The sequence below is a fragment of the Malaclemys terrapin genome, chromosome 11 (assembly GCF_027887155.1).
Source record: "Malaclemys terrapin pileata isolate rMalTer1 chromosome 11, rMalTer1.hap1, whole genome shotgun sequence".
Taxonomy (NCBI): Eukaryota; Metazoa; Chordata; order Testudines; family Emydidae; genus Malaclemys; species Malaclemys terrapin.
In genome coordinates, this window is record NC_071515.1 from 1,022,571 (window position 1) to 1,040,972 (window position 18,402).

At 50.1% G+C, this 18,402-nt stretch overlaps 2 protein-coding genes across 4 annotated transcripts in view; one reads left to right on the forward strand and one right to left on the reverse strand.

The window, feature by feature from the left end:
• The first annotated feature begins 2,638 nt into the window (after window positions 1-2,638).
• On the forward strand, window positions 2,639-10,803 carry LOC128845170 (28S ribosomal protein S16, mitochondrial-like). The gene is made up of 4 exons (XM_054043552.1): window positions 2,639-2,712; window positions 6,012-6,042; window positions 6,651-6,911; window positions 8,220-10,803. The coding sequence occupies exons 2-4, from the start codon at window positions 6,030-6,032 to the stop codon at window positions 8,333-8,335; spliced, it is 390 nt and encodes a 129-aa protein (XP_053899527.1). The 5' UTR covers window positions 2,639-2,712; window positions 6,012-6,029; the 3' UTR covers window positions 8,336-10,803.
• An 858-nt stretch (window positions 10,804-11,661) lies between these two features.
• The window catches only part of LOC128845155 (uncharacterized oxidoreductase YjhC-like), a 71,401-nt gene continuing 64,660 nt past the window's right edge, over window positions 11,662-18,402 (reverse strand). For all 3 annotated transcript variants that reach the window (XM_054043523.1, XM_054043522.1, XM_054043521.1), the window contains one exon: window positions 11,662-12,042. In XM_054043523.1, coding sequence (XP_053899498.1) covers window positions 11,893-12,042 — 150 coding nt within the window. In that variant the 3' untranslated portion in view covers window positions 11,662-11,892. The remainder of the gene's footprint in view (window positions 12,043-18,402) is intronic.

Here is an 18,402-nt window from a genome sequence, read left to right on the forward strand (position 1 = left end):
GCATAAAGCCCAGGATGTACTGGCTTCACACCCCCAAACTTTTCTCTATTGAATGAAATCTAAGAATCTCTTGTATTAGAATTCTAGCAGCCGGGGCTTTAACGAATACACCACGAATAAAATCATGAGCGTTTGCAACACTGGAGGATCAGAGACAGTCGCTGAGTACCTTAAATATATACTGGGAATGATCTCGTTTTGTAGTACCCATAACGTAGCTCAATGTGAAATCCATTTCAGACTCTACGGTGGGACACACCATGTGGACAAGTTTCAGAGTAACAGCCGTGTTAGTCTGTATCCGCAAAAAGAAGAACAGGAGTACTTGTGGCACCTTAGAGACTAACAAATTTATTAGAGCATAAGCTTTCGTGGACTACAGCCCACTTCTTCGGATGCATATAGAATGGAACATATAATGAGGAGATATATATACACACATACAGAGAGCATAAACAGGTGGGAGTTGTCTTACCAACTCTGAGAGGCCAATTAATTAAGAGAGAAAAAAAAAAAAAAAAAAAAACTTTTGAAGTGATAATCAAGCTAGCCGAGTACAGACAGTGTGATAAGAAGTGTGAGAGTACTTACAAGGGGAGATAGAGTCAATGTTTGTAATGGCTCAGCCATTCCCAGTCCTTATTCAAACCGGAGTTGATTGTGTCTAGTTTGCATATCAATTCTAGCTCTGCAGTCTCTCTTTGGAGTCTGTTTTTGAAGTTTTTCTGTTGTAATATAGCCACCCGCAGGTCTGTGGGGGCCCCACCTCTTCGCACCACTACTCCGCCTCTTCGCACCACTACTCCGCCTCTTCCCCGAGGCCCCACGGCCTGGTCAGTCCCTGTGTGCACCGACCCACCCACCGACCGCCGGACACCTGGCCTGGGGGGGCCCCACCTCTTCGCACCACTACTCCGCCTCTTCGCACCACTGCTCCGCCTCTTCCCCAAGACCCCACGGCCTGGTCAGTCCCTGCGTGCACCCACCCACCTACCCACCTGCTGCCCGCCGAGACCCTCCCCACCTGCCGTGTCTCTCCTCACCCCCTCTCCCCGGTGGGGCTCAGCTCCGGCTAGCGGCCTGGGGCTCGGGGCTCGGGCTGGCCAATAGCCGGGGGCGCTCGGGCCGGTGCTGGGCCAAGGCCGGGATCGGGGGGTTTCGCCAGGGCTCCTGCGGGCGCGGTTGTGGGGCTCCAGCAGGCCGGGGGGGGAGGGGCGGCCTAGGGGAGGGGCCTTGGGCAGCAGGGCGGGGTCAGGGGTCAGGGTCCCCGAGGCGGGTTTCACCCTCTCCTAACCCGCCTCCAGCTGCTTGACCCCTCGGCCCAGTCAATGTCCCCCCCCTTTGCCCCCAGACCACGTGGGGCTAGTACGGGCAGGGGCCTCAGCAGCGCTTACTGCGCATGCTCAGTGCACCCCACGTGGCCCAGCCCCAGGCTGCAGCACTAAAACTAACCCGAGAGCCCCGCACGGAGGCCCGGGACACGTGACTCTCGCCAGCAAATCAGCGCAGGCGTCACCGTCTCCTGCAACCTCCGCCCCACCCGCTCGGGGCAGAGTCTGAGCCGGCCACGCCCCCGCTGTCCGGCGGGACAGCACCCGGAAGTTAAGTTGCCTGGTGAAAGCGCTAATTGTGTTCGACTAAACCCAGTGACCGGAAGTTATTTGCCCGAGTGGTCACTCTAGTAGTGTCTGACCGGATACAGTACCAGTGCCCCGGTACGCGGCTTAGTGTCCCCCCGGGAACAGTGACCGGAACTTATTTAACCTGGTGCGGTCTTCAATACTGTCCCCCCGGGAACAGTGACCGGAACTCATTTAGATTGGTGTGCTGTTTAATACTGTCCCCCGGGAACAGTGACCGGAACTCATTTAGCTTGGTGTGCTGTTTAATACTGTCCCCCCGGGAACAGTGACCGGAACTCATTTAACCTGGTGCGGTCTTCAATACTGTCCCCCCGGGAACAGTGACCGGAACTCATTAAACTTGGTGTGCTGTTTCATTCTGTCCCCCCGGGAACAGTGAGCGGAAATCATTCGACATGGTGCGGTTTTTAATACTGTCCCCCCGGGAACAGTAACCGGAAGTTATTCCCCCATAATACTCTCATTACGCAGGTGCCATCAAGACCAGTGGAGTACGCGGACTGGCCGTTGTCCCGGTTTCACGGCCCGGGGCACCCGGCGCACTCAGTGGGGAGGGCTGGGGGGGATGCGCTGAGGACTAGAGCGGGCGAACTCCATCTCCCATGGAAGCCACCGAGAGGTCACGTGTCCCTGCGGCGACAGCCTCGCTCTGAGAGCGGGAAATCCTGGTCGGGCCACACCCACAGCGCGTGCCCCGCACTGCCTGATGGGAAATGGAGGGTCACCCGCACTGGCCGGCTTCACCCCCGGTTGTTCTCGCTAGGGCGCGCGTGGCCCTCTCCGAAGGGGGGGGGGCGCTGTGACGTCATCTCGGTGCGACAGAGACGGGGCGGAAACGCAGTGGCTGACGGGACTAGTCCCCAGACAGCGGCCTAGCTTGGGGCCGAAGCCCTCGCGGGGGCCGATGGGAAATGCAGGCGCTTGACGCAGGCGCACTAGGGTTCCGTTCCCACAATGCCGCGTTGCCGCTGGACCCCGCTGCCGCGCTACGGCGGCCCGCGAGGTTGGGACACGGCGGGGGCGGGGCTCAGCGCGTGCGCGGGGAGAGGTGCCCACCCGGCCCGAGCAGGTAACGCGGGGGGGGGGGCGGGAGCAGCGCGGCCGGGGCGGGTCCGAGCCGCGAGCGGGGAGCGCCGGGAGCCTCCCTCGGCCCGGCACAGCGGGACTGCCCGGGACTAGCGCCGGAGCCGGGGAGTCGCGTTCCGGCCCCGATCCCTCCCCCCCCCCCCCCCACACAGACACCCCGACACCGCCCCCCCCAGACAGACACCACCCACACAGACCCCCCCCACACACACACACCCCACAGACACACACACAACCCCCCCCACACACAGACACTGCCCCCCACCCCCCCAGACAGACACCGACACCACCCACACAGACCCCCCCCCACACACAGACACTGTCCCCCCACACACACACCCCACACAGACACACACACAACCCCCCCAGACACAGACACTCCCCAACACAGACCCCACACACAGACACACACACACACACACACCCCGACTCTCACACAGACACAGACCCCATCATCCCAGCCAGGGCTTTGTCAAGCCGGGCCTTAAAAACCTCCAAGGAAGGAGACTCCACCACCTCCCTAGGGAACCCATTCCAGTGCTTCACCATCCTCCTAGTATGTCTGAGGTGAATTGAAAAATACTATTTCTTTTGTTGTATCATTTTTACAGTGCATATGTTTGTAATAAAAAATAATAATATAAAGTGAGCACTGTGTACTTTGTATTCTGTGTTGTAATTGAAATCAGTATTGAAAATGTGTCCAAAAATATTTAATACATTTCAATTGGTATTCTGTTGTTATAAGTGCAATTAATCACAATTGATTTGAGTTAATCGTGTGAGTTAACTGCAATTAATTGACAGCCCTAATATATAAAAACGCCAGATCCTCAGGACACCAATTTAATGTGGAAGCTAATTCTTACCTTAAAATGACAAGTTTCAGAGTAACAGCCGTGTTAGTCTGTATCCGCAAAAAGAAGAACAGGAGTACTTGTGGCACCTTAGAGACTAACAAATTTATTAGAGCATAAGCTTTCGTGGACTACAGCCCACTTCTTCGGATGCATATAGAATGGAACATATAATGAGGAGATATATATACACACATACAGAGAGCATAAACAGGTGGGAGTTGTCTTACTAACTCTGAGAGGCCAATTAATTAAGAGAAAAAAAAAAACTTTTGAAGTGATAATCAAGCTAGCCGAGTACAGACAGTGTGATAAGAAGTGTGAGAGTACTTACAAGGGGAGATAGTCAACGTTTGTAATGGCTCAGCCATTCCCAGTCCTTATTCAAACCGGAGTTAATTGTGTCTAGTTTGCATATCAATTCTAGCTCTGCAGTCTCTCTTTGGAGTCTGTTTTTGAAGTTTTTCTGTTGTAATATAGCCACCCGCAGGTCTGTCACTGAATGACCAGACAGGTTAAAGTGTTCTCCCACTGGTTTTTGAGTATTTTGATTCCTGATGTCAGATTTGTGTCCATTAATTCTTTTGCGTAGAGACTGTCCGGTTTGGCCAATGTACATGGCAGAGGGGCATTGCTGGCACATGATGGCATAGATCACATTGGTAGATGTGCAGGTGAACGAGCCCCTGATGGTATGGCTGATGTGATTAGGTCCTATGATGATGTCACTTGAATAGATATGTGGACAGAGTTGGCATCGGGGTTTGTTACAAGGATAGGTTCCTGGGTTAGTGGTTTTGTTCAGTGATGTGTGGTTGCTGGTGAGTATTTGCTTTAGGTTGGGGGGTTGTCTGTAAGCGAGGACAGGTCTGTCTCCCAAGATCTGTGAGAGTAAAGGATCATCTTTCAGGATAGGTTGTAGATCTCTGATGATGCGCTGGAGAGGCTTTAGTTGGGGGCTGAAGGTGACAGCTAGTGGTGTTCTGTTATTTTCTTTGTTGGGCCTGTCTTGTAAGAGGTGACTTCTGGGTACTCGTCTGGCTCTGTCAATCTGTTTTTTCACTTCAGCAGGTGGGTATTGTAGTTTTAAGAATGCTTGATAGAGATCTTGTAGGTGCTTGTCTCTATCGGAGGGATTGGAGCAAATGCGGTTATATCTTAGAGCTTGGCTGTAGACAATGGATCGTGTGGTGTGTCCTGGATGGAAGCTGGAGGCATGTAGGTAAGTGTAGCGGTCAGTAGGTTTCCGGTATAGGGTGGTATTGATGTGACCATCGCTTATTAGCACAGTAGTGTCCAGGAAATGGACCGCTTGTGTGGATTGATCTAGGCTGAGGTTGATGGTGGGATGGAAATTATTGAAATCATGGTGAAATTCCTCAAGGGCTTCTTTTCCAAACTCCGGTTTGAATAAGGACTGGGAATGGCTGAGCCATTACAAACGTTGACTATCTCCCCTTGTAAGTACTCTCACACTTCTTATCACACTGTCTGTACTCGGCTAGCTTGATTATCACTTCAAAAGTTTTTTTTTTTTCTCTTAATTAATTGGCCTCTCAGAGTTAGTAAGACAACTCCCACCTGTTTATGCTCTCTGTATGTGTGTATATATATCTCCTCATTATATGTTCCATTCTATATGCATCCGAAGAAGTGGGCTGTAGTCCACGAAAGCTTATGCTCTAATAAATTTGTTAGTCTCTAAGGTGCCACAAGTACTCCTGTTCTTCTTAAAATGACAAGTGATTTTATGTACTCATGTGGCACTTGTTGGCATTCCCCTAGCAACAAAGCTATTGAAACAGAAAGGCAAGCAGGGTGAGGCAGTGAAGCTGCTGCCTATCAGGGCTACCAGGAAAAAAAAATGCTTTTAATTTTGCCTGTGCTCCTAAGAGGTTGAAAGTTACCTAAACCCTGAACCACAAAAGTGGGAGCGGGGGCAGGTGCTTTGAAACTTCCATTCCCAGGATCGCCATGGCCAGTGGGTCATGAGAGACAGACTCTATAGGGGTCAGGGCAGGGCTTGCAACTCAGGGATAGCTCACGGAGGGGGGGGATAGCTCAGTGGTTTGAGCATTGGCCTGCTAAACCCAGGCTTGTGAGTTCAATCCTTGAGGGGGCCACTTAGGGATCTGGGGTAAAATCAGTCCTTGGTCCTGCTAGTGAAGGCAGGGGGCTGGACTCGATGACCTTTCAAGGTCCCTTCCAGTTCTAGGAGATAGGATATCTCCATTTAAAACAAAGAAACAAACAAAAAAAACCCCACTCCCATGTTTCCCTCAGGATTTTCAAACTATAACTTTCAGTTATAACTCATCTCGGTCAACTAAGGCTATGTCTACCCTATAGCATTCACAGCTGCAGTGGGCTGGCCCCGTGTTTGGGAGTGGCAGGGGATTCATTCATGGTCTTTTTCCTCTTTCAGGTGCTGGCAAGAGTCATCATGGTGCACCTTGGTAAGTGCAGACAGGGCTTGTTACCCTGTTTCCCCGAAAATAAGACATCCTCCGAAAATAAGGCCTACTTACAGTTTTGCCTCTCGTTGTAATATAAGGCATCCCCCCGATAATAAGACCTCCCCGGTAATAAGGCATCCACCGATAATAAGGCATTTTTCATTTCTGAAAAATAAGACATCCCCTGAAAATAAGACCTAGCGCATCTTTGGGAGCAAAAATTAATATAAGACACTGTCTTATTTTCGGGGAAACAGGGTAAGTGTTGCACGCACAGACTCCTAGTTTCTGCATCCCTCTAAATCAATCACAGTTAGTGGAGAATGTGCAGCCTTCTCCGCGGAACTCTCTTAAGGGTTGGTAAAGCAAATCTGTCTTATTTATTGTAAATAAATTGAGGTCTTAAAGCAATCTCATGGCAGGTACAGACGTCAGTTCCATCATAAAGAATAATCTATTGTTGGTGTGTAAGGGACGGTTACAGCAGTTTTATTGATTTTAAGTGAAACCAAACTTTTCTCGAAGGCCTTTTGGAATTTTTTGGCTAGACGTCTATACACATCTGTTATAATCAAATCTCTTGTGATACCTGTTGATCTTTCCTTCAGCTCACCTCCTTATGAAAAATTATCATGGAGGACACGTAGCTATCCGATTGGCTCTTGGTGGCTGTGCCAACAGACCCTTCTTCCGTATAGTGGTCGCATATAACAAGCGAGCTCGGGACAGCAAGTATTTGGAGCAAGTGGGCTGTTATGACCCGCTTCCAAATGGCCACAACGAAAAGCTGGTTGGCTTGAACATCGAGAGACTCAAACACTGGATTGGTTGTGGAGCACACATCACAAAACCAGTTGAAAAACTTCTAGGTAACTCAACGTGTTTTTTCATCTGAACTATTTCCTTATTTCGCTTAAACGACAATAGATTTTCCTAGGTGATCCTCCGCGTATTTGGAGTACCAAAGACCCTTTCTTCATTTCTTTGCATGAATTCTTGAAAATATGTATATATGCAATCACCCTTCTTTTGGCCACAGGAAATGGGATGGGTCTCATTTATGGAGACACTGAGCTGGCCGAGACAGCAGTAAAAGGCACTTCAAGTCACTAGAGGGAGGGTGAGAGAGACAATTACTCTCACTTCTTAAAAGTCTCATTAACTATTGGAACACTTTACCCAGGCTTGTGGTGGATTCTCCATCACTGACAATTTAACTCAAGATTGGGTGTTTTTCTAAAATATATCCTCCTAAGAATTATTTTGGGGTAGTTGTATAGCAGGGGTCTCAAACACGTGGCCCGCGGGGTTATTTTCTGCGGCCTGCGAGCTCCTCACGCCCCCCCCCAGCGTTTACCTAGAGCGGCTCCGGCCCGACGCGCACCGGGGGCAAACCCTGCCTGCCTGTCTGGCCTGCCCTGCCCCCGCGCCGGGAAGCGGCCGGAACGTGGGGAAGGGGGGGGCACATGGGTCTGTGTGTTGCTCTTGCTTCAGGCAGCGCCCCCAGCAACTCCCATTGGCCATAGTTCCCCATTCCCAGGCAATGGGAGCTGCAGGGGCCGGTGCCTGAAGCAACAGCAACACCTAGACCCTTGTGTCCCTCTTCCCCAGGTTCCGACCACTTCCCAGAGCGGCACGGGTGCAGGGCAGGGCAGACAGGCAGGCAAGGAGCCTGCCCTGCCCCCGGTGCACACTGGGCCAGAGCCTGCCCCCCGAACCCTTCCTGCAGCCGAACCCCTTGCCGCACCCCTGCCCTGAACCCCTTGCTGCACCCCTCTTGCACCCCAACCCCCTGCTGCACCCCACACCCCAACTCCCTGCCCTGAGCCCCCGCCACACCCCACACCCCTCCTGTACCCCCTGGGGGCAGGGAGGGGGCCGAGTTGGGGGTGGGGAATTTGGGGAAGGGGTTGGAATGGGGGCAGGGCAGGGCCTCATAGAAGGGGTGGAGTGGGGGCGGGGCTGAGGGCAGTGTGGGGGGAGGTGTCAGTAATGCGGCCAATGTACTAGTCCTCATGTGGCCCTCGTGGTCATTTGAGTTTGAGATCCCTGTTCTATAGCATGTGTTATATAGGAGGTCAGATGAGATCATCACAATGCTCCCTTCTAGCCTTTGAATCTCTGAGACTAGAACAGTAATATTGCAATTCCAGCTATAAACATAAATAATCTTTCAGGTCTATCTGGATTTTTCCCATTGCATCCTATGACCATCACAAATGCAGAAAGATTAAGGAAGAGAAGAGCCTTGAAGGCCATAACAGCTTCTGAGGAAGAAACTCCAGGTGATTGATAACATCTGTCTGAACTGAATTACTCAAAAGATTACTGTACAGACGAGGATCAGGACAGTGTGCCAGCTCAAAAGACAATATATTTACTACAGGGAAAACCGATAGTGGATGTGAATTATTTCATAAGAACATTAAAGTATTTTGAGGCTTTAGGAGGCCTCAGACAAGGATTCTGATTGTCCTCATTTGTTAATTAATAATTTGTGTCAAAATAAGAAGTAATCGTTCATGTTTATGTCAAACTGCGATTACTTAGGCCCAGATCCACAAAGGTAAAATTTAGGCTCCTAAATTCCACTGAAATCCAATGGAAGTCAAGAACCAAAATAGCTTTGTGGATCTGGGCCTTCCAGATTACAGCATTTATACAAATTGAACACAAACTCCTGTTTTGTAAATAGCTCTAGTGTGGAGGTGGAGAGAGTGTTACTGACTGTCATCAGTCTAATGTATAGGAAGTTGTGCTGGATGCCCCTGTAGGCGTCCTTCTAAAGTAATCTTACCATGACGTAAGCCATAGTTGGTTTCTAATTTTACAGTTAACTATTTCAAGATTTTGGGCAGAGGAGGGGCACTCAGAATTGGCCACTGTTGCTTCTTTATCTTCACCCAATTAAGCTGCAAATAGCGTAAGCAGCAGAAAATCTTTTTTTCGATTCGGGGTGCAGCACTGAATGTGACCAGAATTATTTACCCACACTACTGTTCTTCCAGAAGGTATCCCACAGAACATCACCGCTCTAAGCACAGCAAATACTTGGGTGTTTTTATACCTTTCTCCCTGAACAGTATTTGTTCAAACGTTATACATGAGTCCAGCTAAAACAATCATGTAAAAATCCAGGAATTACTACACGATGTTCATAGGTTATCAGCCACCACTAGCAGCCATTCGTATTCCAGTGTGATAAGCACAATAAGAATCGAGCTGTGGTCAGAGGCAGACAGTTATCACTGTTACTTGGAGGAACTCGCACATCATTCATTCTATCGTCTTCAATCCACATTCTAACTCGCTTAAATGTCTTAGGTAAGGCTTGTACCATCCCCAAAGATCACCAACCTCAGACTCTGGTAGCCAAACAAAGCCACTGCGTTTGAGTCATGGAACAGTCATCCCAAAAGCCTTAACGCCACAGTGCAAATCTCAGAATTAATTATGGGGAGCACATAAGATATTTCTCAGCCCACACAGTGCAGCACATCACACCTTTTAAAGCACTTGACGTAACAAAACTGAGACACACTCATTGAAGATCACAGGTTTCCGAGTGGTAGCTGTGTTAGTCTGTATCAGCAAAAAGAACAGGAGTCCTTGTGGCACCTTACAGACTAACAAATTTATTTGAGCATAAGCTTTTGTGGGCTGAAACCAACTTCATCAGATGCATGGAGTGGAAAATACAGTAGGAAGATGCATATACACAGAGAACATGAAAAGATGGGGGTTGCTGTACCAACTCTAACGAGACAAACCAATTAAAGTCTGCTATTAGCAGCAGGAGGAAAAATTGCTTTTGTAGTGGTAATCAAGGATGGCCCATTTCAAACAGTTGACAAGGTGTGAGTAACAATGGTGGGGGGGGGGGATTAGCATGGGGAAATAGTTTTTAGTTTGTGTAGTGAGCCATCCACTCCCAGTCTTTATTCAAGCCAGATTTAATGGTGTCCAGTTTGCAAATTAATTCCAGTTCTGCAGTTTCTCACTGGAGTCTGTTTTTGAAGGTTTTTTTTGTTGAAGAAAGGCCACTTTTAGGGTGGGTTCTAGCCCAAATAAATTTGTTAGTCTCTAAGGTGTCACAAATACTCCGTGTTCTTTCTGAAGATCACAGTCTCCTGCTTATTTAAGAAGCCCACAATGCAATAGTCCACTGTAGTGCTGACAGAAAAGTCGCCGTCCTCAGCTATTGCTCCAAGATGAATCTGCTGCTGTTCGTGCACCTGAGGAAGTTGGTGGGGGCCCAAAAGAGGGCAGCTCAGAGCAAGAGAAAGGGCTGAGAAGAGCCAGGCAAGATGGAGGCACTTGAGATTCATTGCAGGCCTATGTGTTGCTCCCTTGGCACCACACCCCTACGGCAAACCATGGCAACTCAGCCAGCTCTCAGTTGACAGGCAGCTGGGAATTGGTTACTTTTTTAACGGAGAAGTAAAATCTGAGCAAATGTACACATGGAACCACAGACAAATAAGATCTTTTGGGTGATACCTGAAGTCCTGCCTGCAAAGGTTCAGGCAGACATGGCGGGTTTGGATTTCGCCTGGGAGTACATTTAAACCAGGGGTTCTCACAACAAAGTCTTGTGTGGCCTCAGCGTGTGACCACCAATTCTTGCTGGTGGCTGCTCTGACACTTTTCCCTAAAATACTTAAACTTTAGGAAAAACAAATAAATATGCACATACACATGTCCAAATCATTTATTTATGTTGGTTTTTTCAGACAATAATAAAAATGAGGTGAAAAATGATATTTGTGTGTTTAATAGTGCTTTTCACAGCACACTCAGTAGCTCGCTGGGAAAACTGATTTTAACAAACAGACAAGTATCACTTTTCCCAGCCTCCCAGGGAGCTAGAAAGTGTGCTGGGAAAAGTGATATTTGCATGGTTGTGAGGCATCGGGGGAAGGGTGAGCCCCGCTGCCGTATGGCCGGAGCTGGGGGTCAGCTCCCACGGGGTCCAGAGTGAGTGGCCGGAGCCCAGGGTCGCTGGCTGCTGCTGCGCGGCTGGAGCTGTCGATCAACACCCACCACCACGGGGCTGAGGCTGGGGGTTGGTGACTGAGGCCAGCAACTGCCACTACACAGCCAGAGCCTGGAGCCAGCGCTTGTTGCTGCACAGCCGGGGTTAGCGCCCAGGGCCAAGGACACATGGCCGAAGCCAGAGGTCAGTGCCCCCCTGATGCACAGTCAGAGCCCGGGGCTCAAACCGTGCAGCTGAAACCCTGCGGCCAGGTTCTCCCCTAGGGCTGAAGCCCAAGCCCCAACGTGCCCTGCCCACCCCACAGGTGGGTCAAGAACTCGCCTTGCTCCTGCAGCATTGTGCCCCATCTGTCTCCAGAGGCAGTGCAGGAGCAACAGGGAGGGAGGGGGCGAGGCTGATGCTTTGGCCTCTCCATCACTGCCCAGGAGGCTGTTCTGACTGCACAAAAAGCCCCTGGTGGCTGCATGCGAGAAATGCTGATTTAAACTGACTTCCAGCTGTCAAACCCTTTGCCGTTGTACCTCGAACTGCTGGTTTCTCAGGGCAGAGTACTTAAGGGTTAAGTGAAGTGCTGCTGAAGAATAAGCTTCGTGTCCTTTAAAGGAAACCAGGATAGACACAAATACTGAAGATTTTTAATATTTTCTTTATCCAAAACAAATAATGAAACGATATAGAAAATTCTATAAACCAACCTTTTGCATTTTACAGATTTGTAGTAGGCAAAATTTGATTTTAGATAGTGCCCATCCCCAGATATATTCCAGATTAGTAGAAACAAGACATGATTTCCCTGGGAACTAGGACCAGTTTTTATTCTGTCCCCTTAAATATGAAAGGAGCAAATTAAAAGTTCATTTGTATGTGGGCTTCGGGAAGAGTTCCTTTCTAGTTTCTAAAAACACAACACGGTTTTCTTTTCTGGATTTCTCAGCCTCAAATACAAGGAGGTGGGTCTGCAGGGTTGCTTCTGGACCAGTCTGAATGCGGGATGGTTTATTCTCCTGTTTAAAAAACAAAATTATTTCTAGTGTTACAGGAATTAAAGCCAGAAGTCTGGTTTATAAACCTGGATCCTTGCATCCCTCTCACAAGGGGACTGTCTGATCAGGCTCAAGGCAGTATTCAGAAATAAATTGTTTACTTTGTCCCTTTACTATTCGAGTTATACCAAAGCAAGAGTTAGATAGTGGTTGGGCAATCATCATACAGTTAAATGGGGTAGATATTAATTAGAATGTTATTGCCAATAAAGACAGTCGACTCAGTAGTAAAGCTTTTGATAATTAGGGGAGGCAACATTGTTTAGTAATAACTGGCTGAAGGAAGAGAGGTCCTACTCAGTCACTCCAATGCTGGGGGAATCTCCGCTTTGTTCGTCTTCCCAAAAGAATTTTAAAATGGTGACGCCCAAATGAGACCTCTCTCAGACAGAAAGAGAAGAAATAATGGTGGGGAGAAGGGGGGGCCCTGGTCTGGGGAGAGGAGGCATACAGAACTTCTGGATGGTATGGGAGGGACAGAGGGCACACAGAGCCCCGGCTGGGCGAGATGAAGAAACGTGGGACAGAGCCTGTGACATGAAGGAGGGGTAGGCAGATGCAGGGAATCTGTGAAATAGAGGGGGATGGGAGGGTGGCACATGAAGGGGGGGACGAAGGGAAGTCAGGAGCCCTCGGTGTGTGCAATGAGTACAGCTAAGTGTGAGAGTGCCAGTGAATAATACTTTGCACTTCAAAAGTGACTTTTATCACGGTCTCAAAGAACTTTAGAAATGCAGATTATTTCTTCCCATTTACAAATAAACACTCTGCCGTGGTTTTCTGAAGAGAGCAGCACAGAGTCAGAGGATTAGCTATGCTTCTGCCTCATGACCAAAACAGATCATCTGCCAACGTTTGCTTTATGTGCATGTAGCATTCGGGGGTGGGGTTCTGGGAAGGGATCAGGAGTGATGCTTATATGTCTAAATCGTCCAGTAGAAGATCTGGAAGTAAAAGAAGACTGACAGAGGCAGGTTTCAGTATGAACCCAGCTCCCAGGTAAAGCCTGGCCCCTTCTTGGCAGCTGTGGAGCATTCTTAAAAGACCTAGTCTTGGACTGCAAAGGTTTGGGGTAGCGTTTAAGGAGCACTGACAGGCGATGCATACTTCCTACTGCCCAGGATAGGGTGAGCAGACAGCAAATGTGAAAAATCGGGACGGGGGTGGGGGGTAATAGGAGACTATATAAGAAAAAGACCCAAAAATTGGGACTGTCCCTATAAAATTGGGACATCTGGTCACCCTAGGCCAGGAGTTCGGCTGCACAGGGGCTCACTGCACACCACTATACAGCTGAGATTTGGAACTTGATCAGTGGATCCTTTGTGTTCTCTTAAATAGTAGGGATGAATATTCCCTCCACTGTGGGAATTTCTGGGTAAAATCCTATTGTTGGTATAATGCAGGAAGTCAGATTAGAAAAACCACATTAGTCCTTTCCATGGAATCATAGGACTGGAAGGGCCATCAAGAGCTCATCTAGTCCAGTCCCCTCCGCTCAAGGCAAGACTAAGTACAGTAGAACCTCAAAAATACGAACACCAGAGTTACAGACTGACCCGTCAACCAGACTCCACGTGGACCCAGAAGTATGCAATCAGGCAGCAGCGGAGATGAAAAAGAAAAAAAAACCCAACAAATACTGTGCTGTGCCGTGCCAGTATTGCATCTTAAAGTTAGGCACATCTGGACTGCCTGTCCCCGCCCCTACCCCCCACTTGCCAGGCAGCAGGCGAGCCACTTACAGGTGAAGATGCTGAGGTTCACAGGCACAACTGTGAGCTCCCGAGCAGAAGTGCTGGGGTCTGCACTGGTCACAGGGGCTGTTTGCCCCTCTTGCCGGAGCGGGACAAGCTTGCAACCTTAGTCTCAGTCCAGGAAAGAAGCTTCTTGAGTTGCTGCTGGAACCTGGCCTAGAGTGTGAGCTGCTGGAGCCCGGACTCCTGCCTGCATGCTGTGCCCTGGAGGAGCAGCTCACTTTTAAAGGGCCCCAGCCTGCACCACGCGCCCACTGATGCCCCAGTGCCCCAGGGTGCCTCACTCATCACCCTGGCAGTTGGGCTAGAATCAGAAACTTGTCGGGCAGCCGCTGCAGAGCTGTGAGCCCCCATTCTGAGCAGTCCGCCCTGAGGAGCATCCCGTACCGGCTTGTTCAGAGTTACGAACCACCTCCATTCCCGAGGTGTCCGTAACGCCGAGGTGCTACTGTATTATCTAGACCATGGTAGTCAATAGGCAGATCATGGGCCAAATCTGGATTGAAAGGACCCCAAAATCTTTTTATTTACATATTATTGTTATTTTTTTAAATGATTTTCTCTGCAGTCTGGCCCCTGACTATACATTGATGAAGAATTTGGACCTTGACAAAAAATAATTGACTACCCTCATCTAGACCATCCCTGAGAGGTGACTGTCTAGCCTGCTAAAAACCTACAATGACAGAGATTTCACAACCTCCCCAGGCAATTTGTTCCAGTCAGCGGCGGCTCCAGGCACCAGCGCACCAAGTGCGTGCCTGGGGCGGCAAGCCGCGGGGGCGGGGGTGGGGGCGGCCTACCATTCGCTCCGAGGGCGGCAGTCAGGCGGCCTTCGGCGGCATGCCTGCGGGAGGTCCGCCGGTCCCGCGGCTTCGGCAGCAATTCGGCGGTGGGTACACCGAAGGCGCGGGACAGGACTGGCAGACCACCCACAGGCATGCCGCCGAATCCGCGGGACTGGGGACCTCCCGCAGGCATGCCGCCGAATCCGCGGGACTGGGGACCTCCCGCAGGCGTGCCGCCGAAGGCCACCTGACTGCCCTGCTTGGGGGTGGCCAAAAAGCTAGAGCTGCCCCTGGTTCCAGTGCTTAACTATGCTGGCAGGAAGTTTTTCCTAATGTCCAACCTAAACCTCCCTGGCTGCAATTTAAGCCCATTGCTTCTTGTTCTGTCCTCAGAGGTTAAGAACAATTTTTTCCCCTTCTTGTAACAATCTTTTATGTGCTTGGAAACTGTTGTTATGTCCCCTCTCAGTCTTCTTTTCTCCAGACTAAACAAACCCAGTTCTTTCAATCTTTCCTCATAGATCATGTTTTCTAGACCAGCGGTTCTCAACAGGGGGTTTGTGGCCCACTGGGTGTCCGTGAACCCTTTCAGGGGGGCCACAGGGCCCTGTGGCTAAAATCCAGAGCCCGAACCCCAGCACCTCCCGCAGGGCTGACGCCCTGATCCCTGGGGCCCCCCACAGGGCTGAAGCTGGGAGCAGCAGGGTTCAATTCTGGAGCCCCGATGCTCCCCACGGGGCAGAAGCCCTGAGCCCATGGGAGTACACAGGGGTGTTACACGCCCCCCAACTACAGTGCAAGAGCAGGGCAGTCCTGGGGCAGCTCCCCACCCCCCCTCCACCTCCTTCTCTCCCCACCCCCTGGCTATGTCGGAGGTGGGAAGCCAGAGCCCGGAAGTGTGGTCCAGCTACTGCTCTGGGCTGGTGCCATGGAGCAGGCAGCCGCAGCGTTCCCTCGTCTCCTGCTGCTGCAGGGGGTTGAACCTGCTCCCCTTTGCTCGGCTTTGTGGCTGGCAGAGCCCTCAGGGTATAGGGACCGCATGGGAGCCCTCACAGCACATAGCCCCTAGTTACCTCCTCCCTGCACCCTGAGCTACCCCCTGCCTGCACATAGCCCCTAGTTACCCCCTCCCTGCACCCTGAGCTACCCCCTGCCCGCACACAGCCCCTAGTTACCCCCTCCCTGCACCCTGAGCTACCCCCTCCCTGCACACAGCTCCTAGTTACCCCCTCCCTGCACCCTGAGCTACCCCCTGCCCCCACACAGCCCCTAACTACCCCCTCCCTGCCCCCTGAGCTACCCCCTGCCCGTACACAGCCCCTAGCTACCCCCTCCCTGCACCCTGAGCTACCCCCTGCCTGCACATAGCCCCTAGTTACCCCCTCCCTGCACCCTGAGCTACCCCCTGCCTGCACACAGCCCCTAGCTACCCCCTCCCTGTACCCTGAGCTACCCCCTGCCTGCACATAGCCCCTAGTTACCCCCTCCCTGCACCCTGTGCTACCCCCTGCCCACACACAGTCCCTAGCTACCCCCTCCCTGCACCCTGAGCTACCCCCTGCCCACACACAGCCCCTAGTTACCCCCGGCCTGCACCCTGAGCTACCCCCTCCCTACACCCTGAGCTGTTTTCAAACTTTTTGAGCTGAGCCCCCCACCTTTGAGTTGCTGAGGTGAGTCAGGGGGTGGAGGTGGCATTCCCTCCCCAGACCCCGACGTGCGGAGCTGGCTTGAGCCTCACTGGCCCCTGCCCACCCAAAACAGAAGTCAAACTATGCCCGCGTTTCCACCCTCCCCCGGCCCAGAGCCTCCCCCTCCCCCGCTGGGCTCTGGAGTTTTTATGGCATGTTGTGGGTGGCCTCCGAAAGAAAAAGGTTGAGAACCCGTTCTAGACCTTTAATCATTTTTGTTACTCTCCTCTGGACCCTCTCCAATTTGTCCACATCCCTCCCGAAATGGCGCCCAGACCTAGACACAATACGCTAGCTGAGGCCATGTCAGCGCAGAGTAGAGCGGAAGGATTACTTCTCGTGTCTTGCTTACAGCTCTCCTGCTCATCCTGCCCAGAGTGATGTTTGCTATTTTTGCAAGTGTGACACTGTTAACTCATGTTTAGCTTGTGGTTCACTCTGACCCCCAGATCCCTTTCTGCAGCATTCCTTCCTAGGCCGTCATTTCCCATTGTGTGTGTGTGTGTGCAACTGATTGGTCTGTCCTAAGGGGAGCACTTTGCATTTGTCCTTATTGAATTTCATCCTGTTTGCTTCAGACCATTTCTCCAGTTTGTCCAGATCATTTTGAATGTTCATCCTATCCTCCAAAGCACTTGCAACCCGTCCCAGCCTGGTATCATCTGCAAACTCTATGCCATTATCCAAATCATTGATGAAGATATTGAACACGCCCGATCCCTGTGGGACCCCACTCGTTATGCCCTTGCAGCTTGACTGTGAACCACTGATAACTACTCCCTGGGTACAGTTTTCCAACCAGTTATCCACCCACCTTGTAGTAGCTCCATCTAGGTTGTATTTCCCTAGTTTGTTTATGCAAGGTCAGAAAGCCTTACCAAAGTAAAGATATACCACATCTACCGCTTCCCCTCTGTCCACAAGGCTGGTTACCTTGTCAAAGAAAGCTATTAGGGATTCATACCTGGATCTATCCAGTCTTAATAGCTATGAATCCAATGGCTTCCCCTCCCACATGATGTCAGCAAAAGTAGCAACGAGGCAGCTGAACAGCTCTGCTGCCACAGTGTGGCATGGGGGGAAAGGATTTTTTCCACTCAGTCCCAGAATCCCTCCCCAGGGACCAGCCCAGCTGCTTGGGATATGCCTTGGCCACAAAGTTTAGGCTTCAGCCAGTTCATAGCTCAGTTTCAGACCATGTGAAAAATCAGAAAAAGTAACAACCATCACCAATTACATTTGAAAACTTGTCTTCACAACCATAAACGTTTAACAGAAAGTTTCTATGTAAAGCTTCAATTCTGCAGAAAGTGATGGGAAAGCATCCCACAAGTAAGGGACATTTTCTTCCTTGCTATATTGCCAGGCTCTGAAAGAAAGGGAGCCAATGGCAAAGCTGGGACCAGAACCTATAATTCCCGACTCCCAGACACTTACTCTAACCACTGGAGACAGCAAGCTTAGCAGGGTGTGAAGATTGGTAGTCAGGAGATCTGGGTTCTGGTTTTGGTTCTACCATTAACTCGCTGAGAAACCATGAGAAACCACTGAGCCTCTCTTTGCTACAGGTTCTGTAAAACAAACGTAAGTTCTACATAAACGCAGGTGTGATGTGAGTTTTAACTACTTTTTGAAATGTACTTTGTCTTTCACTTAAAAATCCCAAAGTATTAATAAAAAGAAGAACAGGAGTACTTGTGGCACCTTAGAGACTAACAAATTTATTAGAGCATAAGCTTTCGTGGACTACAGCCCACTTCTGGGCTGTAGTCCACGAAAGCTTATGCTCTAATAAATTTGTTAGTCTCTAAGGTGCCACAAGTACTCCTGTTCTTCTTTTTGCGGATACAGACTAACACGGCTGTTACTCTGAAACTTGTCAAAGTATTAATGTAGGGTAAAAATAAACGGGGACTTCTTAAAACGTATATTTTTTAAATACTCAAAGTGCTTTCAAAATTAACAATCCACACTCTGGGCAAATTATTGGCTCACAAACTAAACATAAATATTTAAGAGTTAGTTTCTCCAAAACATTTAATGAAACAATCCTCAAGCATTAAAAAGCAAGCAAGTTATAAATGA

What these genes read in the sequence shown, in the direction of transcription:
- LOC128845170 (XM_054043552.1), top strand. An exon ending in ACCAGTTGAAAAACTTCTAG is followed by an intron (nt 6,912 to 8,219) that starts GTAACTCAACGT and finishes ATAATCTTTCAG; the next exon opens with GTCTATCTGGATTTTTCCCA.